Source organism: Scyliorhinus canicula, chromosome 16 (assembly GCF_902713615.1).
Source record: "Scyliorhinus canicula chromosome 16, sScyCan1.1, whole genome shotgun sequence".
Classification (NCBI taxonomy): Eukaryota; Metazoa; Chordata; class Chondrichthyes; order Carcharhiniformes; family Scyliorhinidae; genus Scyliorhinus; species Scyliorhinus canicula.
In genome coordinates, this window is record NC_052161.1 from 139,174,590 (window position 1) to 139,192,910 (window position 18,321).

At 47.5% G+C, this 18,321-nt stretch overlaps 1 protein-coding gene across 9 annotated transcripts in view; it reads right to left on the reverse strand.

Moving 5' to 3' along the window:
• Positions 1-572: 572 nt before the first annotated feature.
• Positions 573-18,321, reverse strand: part of casz1 (castor zinc finger 1) — a 507,648-nt gene continuing 489,899 nt past the window's right edge. For 8 of the 9 annotated variants that reach the window (XM_038773686.1, XM_038773688.1, XM_038773693.1 and 5 more), the window contains 3 exons: positions 17,653-17,851; positions 16,301-16,558; positions 573-5,203 (listed from right to left, as the gene is read on the reverse strand). In XM_038773686.1, coding sequence (XP_038629614.1) covers positions 4,167-5,203; positions 16,301-16,558; positions 17,653-17,851 — 1,494 coding nt within the window. In that variant the 3' untranslated portion in view covers positions 573-4,166. The remainder of the gene's footprint in view (positions 5,204-16,300; positions 16,559-17,652; positions 17,852-18,321) is intronic. The other variant, XM_038773694.1, reaches the window with a different exon arrangement.

Consider the following 18,321-nt stretch of genomic DNA (forward strand, 5'->3'; position numbering starts at 1 on the left):
GAGCCGGTTTTTTGGGACCGAGGACAGGTGTAATAGGTGCTCGGGGAGCCCAGCAAACCATGTCCACATGTTCTGGGCATGCCCAGCGCTGGGGGAATTTTGGAAGGGTGTAGCAAGGACGGTATCGAGGGTGGTAGGATCCAGGGTCAATCCAGGCTGGGGACTCGCAATATTTGGGGTTGCAGTGGAGCCGGGAGTGCAGGAGGCGAAAGAGGCCGGTGTTCTGGCCTTTGTGTCCCTAGTAGCCCGGCGGAGGATTCTTCTTCAGTGGAAGGATGCGAGGCCCCCAAGCGTGGAGGCCTGGGTCAACGATATGGCGGGGTTTATTAAATTGGAGAGGGTGAAATTTGCCCTAAGGGGGTCAGTGCAGGGGTTTTTCAGGAGATGGCAACCATTCCTAGATCTCCTGGCAGAACGGTAAAAACAAAAGGTCAACAGCAGCAGCAACCGGGGTGGGGGGAGGGAGGGGGGGGGGGGGGGTCGTCTCTTTGTTTTTGTTTTGGGTTGAATATCTGTTTTTTGACAATGATGGGCGTTAATTTATTGTTTCTCTTTTGTATTTACGGCGGGGGGGGGGGGGTTCTGTTTCTTTTTTTGTGTTCTTAGAATTTTCTGTTTTGAGAAAATTTGAATAAAAATTATTTTTTTTAAAAAGTTGAGTCTTGAAGCCGATTGCAATCCAATTGTCAAAGTTTTGCAGGAGCTGAAGTTTGTGGAGGGCTGGAGACAGACCTTGAGGGAATCTGGGCTGGGTTGAGGCAGGGGTGGAGGTAGATGATGAAATGGAGATAGGGTCAGAGGTTCGGTTTGGGGTTGAATAGGTTGCCAGGTTGTGAATGATGCCAACCGATATTGGCCACGAGGGAGGAAGGAATTTGAGCTGAGAGGACAGATCCTGTGATTGGGGGAAATGCCTTTGGCAAGAAACAGGAGCAAGAGTAGACCATTCAGCCCATCGAGCCTGCACCCCCCCAATCAATGTTCGAACTTTGGCTTCAACTCCACTTTCCCACCTGTTCCCCATGTTCAATTGGAGACAATTGTGGCTAATTCATGGCTGGAAGCCATCAGTATCCAATGGGGAAGCTGGTCCAATGACTTTGGATGATAGTGAAGGGCAGTTGTAGATCAGAGAAATGTACAGCACTGAAGGAGGCCATTCGGTCCATCAGACCCACACTGGCCTTACATGGAGCCACCTAGCCTACCCCAAATTCCAGGCTCTTGGATGTGCACTTGACGTGCCAGAACCTACATACAATGGAGCAAGCACTTTTTAAGTGTTCTGAGGGCGTGTGCCTTTATCACCTTTTCAGGCAGTGAATTCCAGACACCCACCCCCCTGCCCTCTGGATGAAAGAATTTCCTCTGGAATCCCCTCGGAACCTCCTATTTCCTACCCTACGTGTTCCCCTGGTTCCCCCACCAAGGGGAATAGATGAGGAAGAGTAGGAACTGGGATACCTGGGGATTTCTGGGACTGCAGTTTCCTGAGCAGTTAGCCCCTCTCCTCTCTAGTAAGTGAACACCATGCTCACTGTAAATGTGACAGGGTGTCTTCACAACAGGTGACCTGACATTTCCTTCCTCACTGCAGATCAAGAACAACAACTTGGTAGACTTTTGAGGCTCAAGGCTGCAGTATAATTCCTTTAAATTTCGGACGCTAATCTATACAATATCCCCTTTTTACTCCACATGATTTGACCAAATTAAAAGTTATTGAGTCAAAGTACATCAGGATGATCTGAGTAAACTGATGATTCCCCAAAGGTGCATTCTGCACAGCCTGGCCATTGGAGCTGCACCTGAACAGATTGAAGATATTGAAAGTTTAGAATTACTCCTGTCCAGACTCTATACTTAGGAGGACTTAAACGCTAAAACAAATTTATTTAGAAAGGAATTGGTATATTTACAAGAACAGAATTTTATAGACATTTACACTGGCTAAACTCCACTAGTTAGAGACTAATGAGGTGTTAAACTGACGCCTTTAGCTGAACAGTGAATGCCTGAGCTTCCAGTAAAGGTGGAAATGGCTGTCATTAATCTGCCACGGAAGTGTGTCTGGACTGCAAATCTATACAATTAGCAGAACAAGCATCCGGACTCATCACGGGGCTGCAGAAGGGGGAGCAATGAACTTTAAAAGGTACAATTACAGGATTTAGGAATTGCCAAAGGTGGTCAAGGATGTCCCCTGGACCGGCTGAATGTTATTGTGGAAACAAGCTTCTTCCTTCTGTCAGTGTGACCGACTAACATGTGTGGGCAATATTGGGAGCTGGTTTGAGTTCTATAAATATGGGCAATGGTCACACTTATCTCCAATGTCAAACTCTGAATTGAAAGTGAAGTCCAAAAAATATAGAGACTGGTTTCCTCATCTGCTGTGCAAAACCAAGGGAGTGGACACGGACATGACCCTCCCCAGGCTGAATTCAATACAAAGGCAAAAATCACTGGGGCCATTACAGAAAGAGTGGGATTAATTGGATAGCCAAGGACAGGCACGATAGACTGAATGGCCTTGCTCTGTGTCGGACAATTCTAAAATAAAAGCATCTAACGTCAACCAAACATCTTCAGACACGGTACAGCAACTTGCTGGCTAATTTTGATGGAACAGAGTAACTACATTTCTCCAGTCAAACTTTCAGACAGAAGGGATGTTCACCCGTTAGTGTGCATTGAAAAATTGACAAATAAGAGTTGCTCAACAATACAACTTCTCATTTGTTTCCTGTAATTGCTTTCAACTTGAGAGTAATATTCTGTATTCAGTTTGAAAGATACAGAGGCCCTGCTTTTAAATAATCTTAAACACAAACAGAAAAGTTCCTCTTTGATCAGAAACTCACTAAGCAGAAATTCAAGCTCGCGCCTTTAAGCAGAGATACCACAGCTTTAAGCCTCAAAAGGGTGAGGAGTCAGATTCAATGTGAAGGCAAATTATTTGCAAACAACATCACCAATGCTAGGCCCCAAAGTATCCACAATAGTCATATTGATTTCTGCTTTAAATATAAAAAAATAATCTTCCGTGAAATGTCCTCAATCTATCTAGAAAACAAGAACTAAATGGAGAAAGCTTTTAGAAGCCACAATGCTTCTTTACAATGGTAAAAGAAAGATCATTCTGAAACAGCCCAAAAACAAACAAAAGGAATGGAATGGAAGGAGCTCTGAGATTAGCAAGTGGCTTGGGATGATACGGCCCAACTCCAGAGTAAGAAAGTTCTTGGGAGAGCGAGAGAGAGAGAAAACCTTCAAAACAAAATAAATTAATGGAAGAGCAGAAATTAAACTTCATTCGTTTTTGAGCGCAAACACATGTTACACGATAAGCGTTGGTCAGTCTGCAGTCGACTAAACGCTTGGTGATTTACCGATAGGAAATGATTTTACACGTTTTTATCTCCTCACCACTCCCAGTTTGGTTCCAGAGGTGACGGTGGGGCTGAATGCAGAAAGAGCCGATTTAGAACTGCCTTTCTAAGTTCTTTCTTTACACACTCTGCCATAACCATAATGTACACAACAGCTCAAAACTGCTTAGGATTCTCGGTATCATATACTGTTTTTGTTTTTAAATACCAAAATGAAAACAATAAAATCTAGCAGACATGCACACACACAACCAAGGAGTTTTCAGTAGCAAAGGTAATACCCAAATATTACATGATGTCCAACTCCAGAAATGTCGGATTATACATTTTTAGATTTCCCTGCATATTAAAAGGGTTTAATTATGTTGGTCGGGCTGTAAACATCTTTCAGGAACAAACTCTTTTCCTACTGCTGCTATCTCCTCTTCACATACCATCTGAAGCTAATCGTTTTGTTCATCTCTATTGGTGATTATTTCATTTGTTGAGGGGTCTGTCCCGCCATTGTCGGCTGATCTGGAAGCATCACTGTGGGTGGAGGAAGCTGAGAAAGTCTCTAATGCAGAGCTGGTCTGAATGAGGCACCAAGGTTACCTCCCAGTCAGGCCTCTTAAATATTACAGCGCCTGGAGAGTTCTTGTGGTTAATTCTACTACATTTTTTCATTAAGGAAAATTGTCATCCCAGATAATTTAAACAAGTATATAGAGAACAGACTCTTTATATGGGAAGGGGGGCGTGGGGGCGAGGGGGCGGGGAGAACGGTTGCCCCAGCTACAGCCCTGTTGCGTCATCTTTTTCACTCATGTCCACATTCTCGGGCATGGTTCCATGGGTACTATCAGAGTCCGTGTTGAGATCATCATCATCTTCGTTTAGTTCTTCATCCTGTGTCATGTCGTTATCATCTTCGGCGTCGCCGGACGTCGCGGTGACGTCCTCTTGAGCCGCCCCAGCGACTGAGACGCCCTCGTGGGGCTTTGCGCTCAGATCCAGTGAGTCGTTCAATCCGATGCCAGCAGCGTTTCTGAGGAAGAAGAGGGAGCCATCTACGTTGGTGCTGAGGTTGAGGGATCCGTCCAGGTTGAGGGAAGATCCCTGGGAATCATACTCCATCGTGGCGCTTGTGCTGTGCATGACCTCGCGGGTGGGTGAGATGGAGGTCATCTCGCCACGTTCCAGCTTTTCGTGCTTGCGCTTGTGAGAGTCCATCTGAGACATACCCACAACAGTGTGTTTACAATCAGGGTAGGTACAGTGGAAATGGGAGCATTTCAGCTTGTATTTACAGTCAGGGACCTCGCAGTCCACACTCGAGCTGAACTGGCAGAACCCAGCAGCACTGATCACATCTTGCTTGCCGTGGTGTTTCCGATGGGCGGTTACCTTTGTACTGTCAGTACAGCGGAAGCCACAGCGCAGACAATGGAAGTGGGTGCTGTTTCCTGAAAATTGACAGTCCGCAAAATAGCAGCGCAGCGAGGACTTAAAGCGTTTGAAGTCATCGAGAACCAGGTTGTCCACTCGGTCATGGTGCTGGGCGTGCTTGTACATGTGGGTTCGGCCACAGAACTTGTAGCCACAATTCTCCCGGGTGCAGTGGTAGTGGGTAACCTTCAGTGAGAACTGGCAAGAGGCATCTTTGCAGTCTTCATAGAGATCGTAGCGTTTGAAGCCCTCAAGCATCATTCCTTCATCCAACATCTTTCGAGAAGAGGCTGTCTTGCGCCGCTTGCCAAAGGGAGACATATCTTCGATGATCCAGAATCTTTTCTTTGCACCAGAAGCAGTTGGGAGCGAAATCGTATTCCCTGGAAGTAGAAAAAGAGAAACATGAAGAGATTACACTTCTACAGTCCAATTTTAACTGGTGTTGGGCGCATTTGAGAGCGTGACGACTGCATTAAAGTTAGTAACGCAAACATATCTTCCTGCCAGAAACATCAGTGGGGACATTAACCGATGGATTGTCGAAATCAAAAGAAATGGCACAAATTATACTAAATAACACAAAGAACTGGACAGCAACCAAATAGATCATCCAACCTAACTGATCTATGCCCCACACGAGCTTCGTCTAACCCTATATATCCATGCTGGTCAGTTGACTGGATTATGTGTCTGTCAATAATGTTGCAATTGTCTACTTGGTAAGCAGGGTAGTGTAAATAGAGAGTTATTGTCACTGAGGGAAGGAGAATGAGAGAACCGACCATGTCTGTTTTTGGAAGCACTTTAGGGAGGCAAATGGAAGAAGCTGTCAGGTTTCTTCATTCTTGAGTACAAAGGAGCAGGAGACCATTCGGCCCATTGAGCCTGTCCCACCGTTCAATACGATCAAGGCTGATCATCCACTTCAATGCCTTTTTCCTCACACCAGCCCCATATCCCTTTACGTCAATGACATTTATCTGAATCACAATCCTGCCTGAGCCAGACTGGGTGCTCCGGTTTCCTCCCACAGTCCAAAGACGTGCAGGTGGAGGTGGAGTGGCCACACTAAATTGCCCTTAGTGTCCAAAAAGGTTAGAAGGAGTTATTGGGTTAGGGTGGAAGGGAGGGCTTAAGTGGGTCGGTGCAGACTCGAAGGGCCGAATGGCCTCCTTCTGCACTGTATGTTCTATGTTATCTTTGTGGCTTGCTCGGCCAATTCTGAGGCCACTAAGCTCAATCCGACAATACAGACCACCGTTATCTGGAGACCTGGCTGAAGTGGCTGAGACACTTCCTTGAAAGGCAATGGTGATCAAAATTCTGCAACGTTCACCTCGGCAACATGGCTCTACGTCAGAAATACTTCACTACCTGCGAACTGCTTTGGGACATTCTAAGGACAGGCGCAGCATGGTGGCACAGTGGTTAGCACTGCTGCCTCACAACGCCAGCGACCGGGGTTCGATTCCGACCTCAGGTGACTGTCTGTGCGGAGTCTGCACTTTCTCCCCGTGTCTGCGTGGGTTTCCTCCGGGTGCTCCGGTTTCCTCCCACAGTCCAAAGATGTGCAGGTTAGGTGGATTGGCCATGCTAAATTGCCCCTTAGTGTGATGGGACGGGGATTGGGCCAAGGTGGGGAGCTCTTTCAAAGGGTCGGTGCAGACTCAATAGGCTGAATGGCCTCCTTCTGCATCGTAGGGATTCCAAGATCATAAAGGTGTCCCCCCCCAAAAAATGCAATTCTTTCATGATCGTTTGCCCATCAGGAACTAAATTTTCTTTTAGGAAATTTAATTTAATTTCAGAACTGTGCGATAGAAGATCATTTTATATCTCATTTTATAGGCCGTCGACAGGAGATGTTTCTTTTTCCACAGATGCTGCTGGAGTGTTTCCAGCATTTTCTGTTTTTATTTTATGACGTTTCAATATCTGGATCGTTTTTCCCGCACCGTAAGCAACGCACTGCTACACCCACATTGGAGGGCCGGCACAGGCGACAAGAATTAATAAATATACAATTGAGAGAAAAGAGAATGAGCCGCGTGCATATACGTTGCCACCATTTACACTTAACTAACCACTTTACAATTCTTCACCAGAAGAGTTGATGGAACCATCAATTCACGAGACACGTGCTTTAAGATATGAACAGTGGTTTTAATCTACTTACTACAGAGCCAGCCTGTTACCCATTGAACTCTTGATGAACTGCAGGCTGGCTCTGGACACGGTTATTTATACAGCAGTCAAGGGGGAGGAGTCGTAGGCGGAGCCAAGGCTGGAGCCTTGTACAAACTCCTGAGCATTCCCAGAGCTACTCCCCCTAGTGGTCGGAGAACGCTACTGCGCTTACAATGGTATTGGTAAATACAGTGTGAATTACTACGTTACATTCACCACAAGAGTGAATTGAAGAAATGCTGATAATGATCTGGAATTCACGGCCTACAAGGGCAGTGGTTGCAAGTTCATGTTCCCAAAAAAGGAATTGGATATCTGCTTGAAGATTAAATTTGTCAGGGCCGTGGAGAAAGAGGAGGGGAGCGGGGCTAATGGGATAGCTTTTTCAAAGGGCTGAATGGCCTCTTGCACCACATGATTCTGTATAGTTCTTAAACAAACCTGAAAATCGTCATGGCAACTGTCTTTCCAATGCCACGCGGCTCATAAAACAACTAATAAACACGCTAGTGTGAATTCAGGTGCAATGGGGAAGTTTGAGTGTTTGTTTAGTTAATGGAGACAGCTGTTAGCTTCAACAAGTACCGATTTTTTAAAAAGGGAAAAGAGATGAGAAGCCCCAGAGGTACTGGAAATGTTGACAACACGCCCTCATTGTTACCTGACGGGGATAATGTCCCTAATGTTACACGTGTCAACACCAGCTGTCATCCTGAAGGAATAGTGTGCGTTGGGACATAAACAAACAAAAGCGCTTCACTTTAACTTTCAGCAGAATCTGTGAGCTGAAAGGCAGCCTCAGCGAGAAAGCTGCTTTCCTGCGTCGTTGGTCATTCCAGGCCACGTGCTCCGGGGCCTGGCTGACACTCAAACTCGCCGGATCTGCAGCAAGTTCAATTCTCAGCCATGCCTCGGCTAACAGTCAACTGCTGAATTAATCAATCAATGCAGACATCTGACTCTTTAAATCCCAAGACAATCTCTTTCCTTCATTTCTCAAGACCACGTTAAAGGATTTTTTGGTGATCATATCATGAAATCACACAGGAGGCCATTTGGCCCATCGCGCTCTGCTCTGGCTCTTCGGACTAGCCCCACGCTCCCCTGCTCTCTCCCCACAGCCCTCCAACTTTTACTCTTCAAATATTTATCCAATTTGGATAGTCCGACGGATCTTGCTTCCGTCTTCTCCTGTTATCCCAAAGAATTTTCGTGCCAGGAAACATCTGGTGCTCTCTGGATTGATTCTCGTGGAATGGAATTCCCAGTTGGAGATGGGCAGAACCCCCTGGAAAATGGCAGAAATGGCCGCGGACAATATTTCTTCCAGTCTCCCGAGCTCCCAATAAACTTACGGTGGGAGATTGGGAGACCCCAACCCCGGAAATCCAGAAAGGAAAACATGGGCAGGATTCTCCGACCCCCCCCCGCTAGATCGGAGAATCGGCCAGGGCCGGCGCAACCTCGCCCCCGCCGTGTCCCGAATCCTCCGCCACCAGAGATTCGGCGGGGGCGGGAATCACACCGCGCCGGTCAGCGGGCCCCCACGGTGATTCTCTGGCCAAAGTCCCGCCGCTGTTAAGCCTCTCCCGCCGGTGGAAATCAAAACACCTACCTGACCGGCGGGATTGGCGGTGCGGGCGGGCTCCGGGGTCCTGGGGGGGCGCGGAGCGATCTGGCCCGGGGGGTGCCCCCACGGTGGCCTGGCCCACGATCGGGGCCCACCAATCGGCCGGCGGGCCTGTGCCGTGGGGGCACTCTTTTTCTTCCGCCTTCGCCATGGTCTTCACCATGGCGGAGGCAGAAGAGACCCCCTCCCCTGCCCATGCGCCGGGATGGTGTCAGCAGCTGCTGACGCTCCGGCGCATGCGCGGACTTACGCCGGCCGGCGAAGTCCTTTCGGCCCCGGCTGGCGGGGCGCCAAAGGCCGTTCATGCCAGCCGGCGGAGCGCCAACCACTCCGGCGCGGGCCTAGACCCTCAAGGTGAGGGCTTGGCCCCTAAAGGTGCGGACCTTTGGGGAGGCCCGACGCCGGAGTGGTTCACGCCACTCCAACACGCCGGGACCCCCCCTGCCCCGCCGGGTAGGGGGGAATCCCGGCCCATGCGTTTATATGGAATCTCGGGGTTGTCCAAAAGTGCTCTGTAGCCAAATGAAGTACTTTTGATGTGTAGTCACTGTTGCTATGTAGTAAAAACCCATTTGCAAAGAGGCGGATCCCACAAAAAACTACGAGATAAATGATTGGATAATCTGCTTTGGTGGTGCTGGTTTGGAGATGACGATTGGGCGAGACATTGGGAGGATTCTCTTGCTCAGCTACCAACAGTGCCGTGGATCCTTTACATCTAACAGGGCCCGAGGAGTCAGACTCGACTTTAAGCTCAGGGCTGAGATGTCGTGATCATATTCAGGGTTAGAGGAACGTGACATGCCAGGTAACGCTGAGTGGACATGGGAATCAACAACATTTCCACTTTTGGCACCCAATGAACGTAGAAAGTAACCCCGTAGCACAAATATCATCCCCTCCAACAATGGGGCCATAATCTCCATCATTATCAATTCTAGTAAAAGTATAGCAATATGTGCTGCTAGGAAGTATTGCCTGGACATGTTTAACATTGATCTGGAAATACCTATGCTAATTATTAATATTAATCCATTAATCAAGAGGGAATACCAAGCCCATTGTTTGCTCGCTAAAACGCTGACAAACCGGTAATGGTCCTCAAGCAAGGGGAGCTTCTTAACCAACCAAGAAGTAATCTGACTTTAGTGATCTTAATGAAAGAGAATATTTCAAGGTATTCGCACAACAGTGACAGAAGGGGGAAGGAATTGAAATGGTTCAAATAAAATCCCTAAAATGGCAAGAGTTTGAGTTCCAAAAACAGCTGTTGTTCACACTAGCCCAGTTAGACTGAGAGTGAGGGATGGTGTTTGACTGAAACACCACCGCCAAACACAACTTTAGAGTTTGGCACATTACTGTAGAAATTGATGGTGAAAACCAATATTGAATTTGTACAAATATCCCTGTCGAACAGCTTCACACCTTAAATCAATTGGCATTTCAAAACACAAATGGATTGTGAATGCTGCAAAGTTCAGACTTTACGTTAGTTTGTGATTAGTTCGAAGCTCTTTGATCTACCTTCTAATTTCCACAAAAAAAAACAACATTCAAATCAATTTAGTTAGTGTGTAGATTTTACACTCTATTGAAATGGCTGACTTCTTGTAACTTTAATTCTGCAGGATTTATTTCAGTTATATATATCCAGGTTTGGTCAAAATATTGAACCTGGCTTCAAGTATGTTCAATAACTAATAAATATGATTTTCCTCTAACACTGAATCAGAATTTAACAATATTTTGCAATATGTTTAATTTCATTGTGGCGATGGCGTAAGATGGGAGCTGTGGGCTATTTTCCTACAATTCCCTTAGCTGGTTATAAATTGCCATGAAAACAGGGCATTTCATCTACTTGTCAAGAAAAATTAAACGAGCTCAATGCATTAATCCCAATGTTAGCTCCTTCATACGCCAGCCTGTCTTTACATGGACTTTCTGTGTAACATTTCCAGTCTTAATGTCCGTTTATAGATTTGGATCCGTGCCTGGGAGGCAGCTATTTATTTCAGGAATGAACCACACAGCTCACATAAAGAGGGAACTCTCGTTCTCCTTATCATTCTGGGCGAGACAGACTCAGGTTGCCAACTGAAGTGACAGCATAGAATCAGAGAAAGGTTACAGTGCACAACGAGGCCATTCAGCACCTCGCGTCTGTGCTGGCTCTCCAAATAAGCAATTCATGTAGCAGGGCTCCCTTAGCTCCTACCCTTCCTTCCTGTCCAAATAATAATCCAATTCCCTCTCGAATGCCTCAATTGAACCTGCCACCACCACACTCTCAAGTTGTGTAGAATCATAGAATTTACAGTACAGGAGGCCATTCGGCCCATCGAGTCTGTACCGGTCCTTACAAAGAGCACCCTACTGAAGCCCATATATCTACCCCGTCCCCGTAACCCCCACTTGACATTTTTATGAACACTAATTTATCATGGCCAATCCACCCTTTGGACTGTGGGAGGAAACCGGAGCACCCGGAGGAAACCCACACAGACACGGGGAGAACATGCAGACTCCGCACAGACAGTGACCCAAGCCGGGAATCGAACCTTGGACCCTGGAGCGGTGAAGCAACTGTGCTAACCACTGTGCTACCGTGCTGCCCATAGTCCAGATCCTAATCACACGCCGTGTGAAAAAGGTTTTTCTCGTGACGCCATTGCTTCTTCGCCAAACCTTCCACCAACGGGAACAATTTCTCCCCAATCTGTCCTGACCTCTCATAATTTACAACAGCGAAATGTCTTAACAAACTGATCCAATCCCCCTCCAATTCCCATCCAAGTCATAAACTCACCTCCCATCTGCCCTCCATAGTACTTTGAGGAACAATACCCCGGTGCCTTGTCCAATAAGTTTCCTGAACATAACGCAATCCAGCTCGTTAAACATGCACTCCCTCCAGCACTGGCCCCTCCAGCACTGGGCCCTCCAACACTGGCCCCTCCAGCACTGGCCCCTCCAGCACTGGGCCCTCCAGCACTGGCCCCTCCAGCACTGGCCCCTCCAGCACTGGCCCCTCCAGCACTGGCCCCTCCAGCACTGGTCCCTCCAGCACTGGGCCCTCCAACACTGGCCCCTCCAGCACTGGCCCCTCCAGCACTGGCCCCTCCAACACTGGCCCCTCCAGCACTGGTCCCTCCAGCACTGGCCCCTCCAACACTGGTCCCTCCAGCACTGGGCCCTCCAACACTGGCCCCTCCAGCACTGGCCCCTCCAGCACTGGTCCCTCCAGCACTGGTCCCTACAGCACTGGCCCCTCCAGCACTGGCCCCTCCAGCACTGGGCCCTCCAACACTGGTCCCTCCAACACTGGTCCCTCCAGCACTGGCCCCTCCAGCACTGGTGCACTGAGGCATGAGTCTGAAGCAGCTATAGGATGCGCAGTGGCAACTTGCCAAGGCCTCTCCAAAAGAACCTCCCAAACATGCAAACTCCACCTCCTGGAAGGACAATGGAGGCAGGCGTATGGGAACATCACCAAGTTACACACACATCATCCCAATGTGGGTGTACATTGAGTGTTCCTTCATCACCACTGGGTCAGAATACCACAACTCCCCACCTAACAGCACTGTGGCAGCAACTTTAGCAAAGGATTCAAAAAGGATGTCCCATCAACACCGTCCCAAGGCAGTGGGCAATAAAATGCCATCTTAGACAGCGGTGCCCCAATCTCAAGGGAAAACACTGGAGATTATTTGGTGATCCAACTCCTTTGCTGTTTGCAAATTGACATCTGCCCAAATAACAGGAATGACCGCATGTCAAAAAAGCCTCATTTATTGGTTGGGAAATACTTTGCAATAAGTGCTAAGGAAAGTGATTGGAAGAAGTATAAATGTACATTCTGCCTTTAAGAACAGCATAAAATTACTATGATCTTCCAGAATGAAGGGCGTATGGAAGCCTGGTTGCTAAACGAAAGAACTTCAATATCTGGTGTCTTGATGCAGTGAAATATTGGCTTGGGTGAAGAGAGTAATGGATTGTATTCCTGAACTCTACTGGTTCCAGCCATTGCCAAAGGGCTGGTGTTAGGGTGATATTTTCATGGAAATTTTAATCATTTATGAAATGATATAGCAAAGCTTGTGTCCTTTCTCCCTCTGCCGTAAACACAGATAATAATAACTCACTCTCAACATTTGCTTAACATTTGGCTGAAGGTTTTAATACATTCTGTATTTAACCATTATTGTAATACTGCGTAGGCAGCTCGTTTTGACATTTTTGTCACAAATACCACAGGAGGTTTCCGTGAGCACTCCAGAGGTTTGGGTGTGTTGCTGGGGGTGTTTCTGTTGTAGTGATCAGGAGTGTTGATATACACATTCAGTAAATACACAGCAGCACACGAGAACTCATTCTGTTCTGATGCTATTTGCCTTTTTTCACCATACTGCAACATTGTCCTCTCTCTGTTTCCCCTCCTCACCCAATGGTGCCGTCCTGTTGTTAAGGTTGTGGGACAGCAATGCTTTATACAGACGGTACAGCATAAAGGCTGGCCATTCAGCCCAACCTGTCTATGATGGTCCATGGGTTCAGTAATTACACTTCGCAATGGAGCCTAGACAATAAGCTTCAACCGGAGAAGAAGATCATTCGAGCTGGGGTGGGTCATTAGGGCCCTCAAACCTGCTCCATCACTGAATACGATCGTGGTTGATCTTCCAATTCAACTCCACCTCCCCGCACTCCCAAATCTATCAACCTTTGACTTGAGAATACTGAATGATGGAGCATCCACATCACCATGGAGTAGAGAATTCGAAAGGTTCGCCTTCCTCTGAGTGAAGGAATCTCACCTCATCTCAGTCGTACATGGCCGACCCCTTATTCTGAGACTGTGACCCCGTGTCCTCGACTCTCTGACCATTTTCTCAGCATCTACCCCCTGTCAAGCCCCTTAAGAATTGTACATGTTGCAACTGGATCACCTCACACTCTTCGAAACTCCAGGGAATGTAGGCCTAGTCTACTGGGTCTCTTCATCTCAGGAACCAGGCCACTGAGCTTTCATCACTAATGTCTTGTGTAATTGTAGTAAGATACGGTCATTGCGGCACAGATGGGAACCATTCAGCCCATCGGGCCAATGCCAGCTCTCCGTACAATAATCTAGTCAGTTCAGTGGGTACATGATCATAGCCAATTCTGATCCTGTTCTCACTTCTGTTTCCCATTGGGGAAGGGGATATAACCATCAGATTTCTCAAAGAACAAGGAACAAAGAAAAGTACAGCACAGGGTCAGGCCCTTCGGCCCTCCAAGCCTGTGCTGATCATGATGCCCTAACTAAACAAAACCTTCTGCCCTGACTAGTATCCCTCTATTTCCTCCCTATTCATGGACCCATCCAGATGCCTCTTAAATGTTGCTAATGTGCTGCTTCCACCACGTCCTCTGGCAGCGCGTTCCACTCACAGGCACCCACCACTCTCTGTGTGAAAAACGTACCCCGCACAACTTCCTCAAACTGTCCCCCTCATCTTGAAATTGACCCCTTGTAATTGACACTTCCACCCTTGGAAAAAGCCTCTGATTATCCACCCTGTCTACGCCTCTCATAGCTTTATAGATCTCTATCACGTCTCCCCTCAGCCTCCGTCTTTCCAGTGAAAACAGCCCTAGTTTATTCAACCTCTCCTCATAACCAACACCCTCGAGACCAGGCAACATCCTGGTCAACCTCCTTTGCCCTCTCTCCAGAACTGCTCGCAATACTCCAAATGCAGCCTAAACAAGGTTTTATACAACTGCAACATGATTTCCCAACTCCTATGCTCAATGTCCCGGCTGATGAAGGTAAGCATGCCATATGCCTTCTTAATCACCTTGACCACCTATGTTGCCACTTTTAGGGAACTGTGGACCTGCACGCTCAGATCCCTCTGTATGTTAATGTTCTGAAGGGTTCTGCCATTTACAGTATAATTCATACCTCGATTTGATCCTCCAAAATGCATCACCTCGCATTTGTCCGGATTAAACTCCACATGCCATTTCTGTGCCCAAGTCTCCAATCTATCTCCATCCTGTTGTATCCTCTGACAATCTTTATCAGCAACTTCGCCAATCTTCATGTCATCCGCAAATTTACTAATCAGACCACCCACATTGTCCTCCAGATAATTTATGTGTACCACAAACAACAGAGGTCCCAGCACTGATCCCTGCGGAACACCACTAGCTACAGCTCTCCATTCAGAAAAGTACCCTTCCACCGCTACTCTCTATCTTCTATAACCAAGCCAGTTCTGTTTATTGCTGCTGTGAGTGCCAGGAAACACATGGCTAAATGTGCTCCCTATGAGTCTTTGTTCCAATTTAGTTAAATCACGTCCCCTGACTTTCAGTCTTTGTAAACCAATTCTCGACCGATCCTCTGCTCAAACTTCCAGTGGATGAGCTTCCATTCAGCTCTCCCCTCCAATCTCCTCCACTTCCCTCCCTCCTTCTCCACAAAGACTTTGTGAAAATATCTTCCCACCATGTTATTAGCCTCCCTCTCCAAACCTCCCTGTGAAATCTAGATTGCTATTTGATTCTTTCCTTTATTCTGCATTCTTTCATGGCACGTGGTCAGCATTTGTTGCTCATCTCTAATTGCCCGTGAATTGAGTGGCTGCCATTTCAGAGGGGCGGCTGAGGGACAATCTGGAGTCACAATCTGGCCAGACCAGTCAAGGATGGCAGATTTCCATCCCAAAAAGGCATTTTACCACCATCAATGATAGTTTCCTGATCACCATTTCCCGAAGCTCGCTTTCAATTCCCGATTATATTAATTGAATCCAGATTTCACCAGCTGCTGTGGGTGAATTTAAATCCTTGTCCCCAGAGAATAGTTTGAGCCTCTGGGGTACTACATCAGCAACATTACCACTATGCCACTGTTCCCTGCTCTGTGTAGTGCTGGACACATTATTGTGCTAGTAACTTGGTATAAACCCAGCTTAATGTCGCTTTATTATTATTATAGAGTACCTTTCTGAAGACTGGGACCAACAGACAATGATTAAGATTCTGATACATGTTTCCACAGAACGAGTTGATAGGTTGGGGGTGGGATTTTCCATCCTGCCAGCCAGCCAATGGGGATTCCCATTGTGGGCGGCCCCACGCCGTCGGTAAATCCCCGGGTGTGGGTGCGCGCGGACGAAACGGAGAACCACGCCAGCGAAGCATCCAGCTCTAGGTTTTCTATACATCCCGACAGATCTGAATAGAACTGTGTGTGGTTACTGTCAGTGTGCCATCCAATCCCTATCTTGCCTGCAGCGCTGACAGTTTAACCATGATTCAAGGTGTTCAGCAGAGGTTCAGGTTCAATCATTCCCTTCAGTGAACCAGTGCACACCTTCATCACTATGCCCCAAACTGAATGCCTCCCATTTTTATCATAACTAGGGGTTACTGTCTGCAACAGACTAGACTGAGGCAGGCCAGCGTTAGCACTTATAGGCCATTCACAACCCAAGAGACCCTTTAACTGACCCATGGATCTGGCCACATTGGAAGAGACCCCTTCGATGGTTGCTCGGTCGCCTGAAAGCAATGATTAATAAGACATTTTGGTTACATTTCACCACGAGCCCCTGCAGTCGTTTCGATTAATCAAACCTGAGTTGAAGAATACCTGCAGCATCTTGTACTATTGGGACATCGCTTTTAATCGGAGTGGGAGCAGCAATGATCGGACTGAGACGGGGCGTGCTGGTCGGTAGGACAACATTCCGGGCAGTTCCAAGAGTCGCGCTGAGTAGAGAGTATGAGAGACAGGATGGAGGAAGCAGGAATGGCAGTGAAGGAGGAGGGGCAGATCTGAGCAGGACTGGTGGGAAGGATGGAGATGATGCATTGTGGGCAGCGTCAGCAGCAGTAGCAACCGGACAGCCTAAAGGAACATTCAGAAAAGCAGAAGGAAAGAAACAAAAACAAAACTGAAATGAAATCACATGCAAGCACCACAGTGGAAAATAAGATGAAAATGGAGAAGCAGTCAAATCTGTCAACTTAAACTCGTAACAGTGAGGACAATGCACGTTCTACAGCTGGCGTGGTTGTGTGCACCTGCTCTGTTCTTTTTCTTTTGCAAACATGAGGTATTAAAATACACAGATCTTTCCATTTACCGTTTTTCTCACTCTCTCTTGTTGGATGGTGAAAGGCTGGGAGAAATCATTGTCAACTAACGGCTCCCAAAAGAAAACACGTCCGTGGCCAATAGGTCTGTGTTCTGTGTTGTGGGAGGACCTCAATTTACTGACTGGCCTCTGCTGTAAGTAGATTCTCAACACTCCAGGCGCCTTGGAGTGTTCAGGCGATAGTGGCTCAGTTCCAGCCTGGACAGATACGCAGTGAAAAGAGCCTGGCTCCAGAATTTAACCGACAATAGGCCGAAAGGCCTGTCTTTGTGCTACAATTGTCTCTGACTCTATTCATCTATCGGCACTTCCAGAATCAACATCCGCTTCAATCATTCCCGATCGCAAGCAACTGCTTCCATTTTTTGGGGTCCTACACAATGCTGCTAATAGTTTTGTTGTTCATTTAATTGTTCCTGTCTTCCACCCAATCCTTTTCCCTTTTGTTATTCGGTCCGCCAACCCTCCCTCAGTGCCTCTGAATGCTCAAATCCTGTCAGATTTCTAACTTCTTCCAGTCCTGGGGTAAGGACATTGACCTGAAACCCTGAGTGAGATTTTTAACTCACTGATTACCCGTCCACTTGCACGGAGTTATTATCTCATCCGTCGTTTCTCTTCCTTTCTCTTACCCCAAAAGCTGCCTGGGCCGACGAGAGTTTTCATCATTTTCTGTTTTTATTTCAGATCTGATTTATCTGAATACCCATCTTCAAGGTTCTATTGTCATCCTAGGAACCTGCTTTACATACCGACGAAAAGATCTCTCAAGGTGATTGTGATGCAGGACCTTCCCTACTTCAATATTCCATTACAGAGGGACACGGCTAGTTAGGAAGCTCACCAGCTGTACTGCTTTCATTCCCAATGGGTGTGCTGGTGCAGCTTCGGTCTGGCACTGATGACTCAGACGATAGGCCAGCGGGGCTCGTACCCACAGGGTAGTCCATGTACTCCTCCGTTTCTGTGTCCATCATGTTGGGTGTTGAGCTCATGGCTGAGGAGCTGGTAGCAGCAGCCATGTTTCCCACGGTGTCGTCATTCTGCAAGGAACAAACCGGAGTCAAGGAAAGGTCAACGTGAAGAATGAAGCTGGGGAACCCCGGGGGGGAAGTGGGGGGGGGGGGCTTCCTCACAGCTGGTCCATATGTAGTGTCAATCCGGCCTAGTTGGTCTAAGGAAACTCCTGTTCATGGCCGTTTGGTGTATTAAAGATCACCCCCTCAGTACTCCAACTCTCCCACTGCAGTAGCTTGATGCCTCTATGTTCCTGCCTCATCAGAGCATTAGAACATACAGTGCAGAAGGAGGCCATTTGGCCCATCGAGTCTGCACCGACCCACTTAAGCCCTCACTTCCACCCTATCCCCGTAACACAATAACCCCTCCTAAATTTTTTGGTCACTAAGGGCAATTTAGCCTGGCCAATCCACCTAACCTGCCTTTGGACTGTGGGAGGAAACCGGAGCACCCGGAGGAAACCCACGCAGACACGGGGGCGGCGATTCTCTGA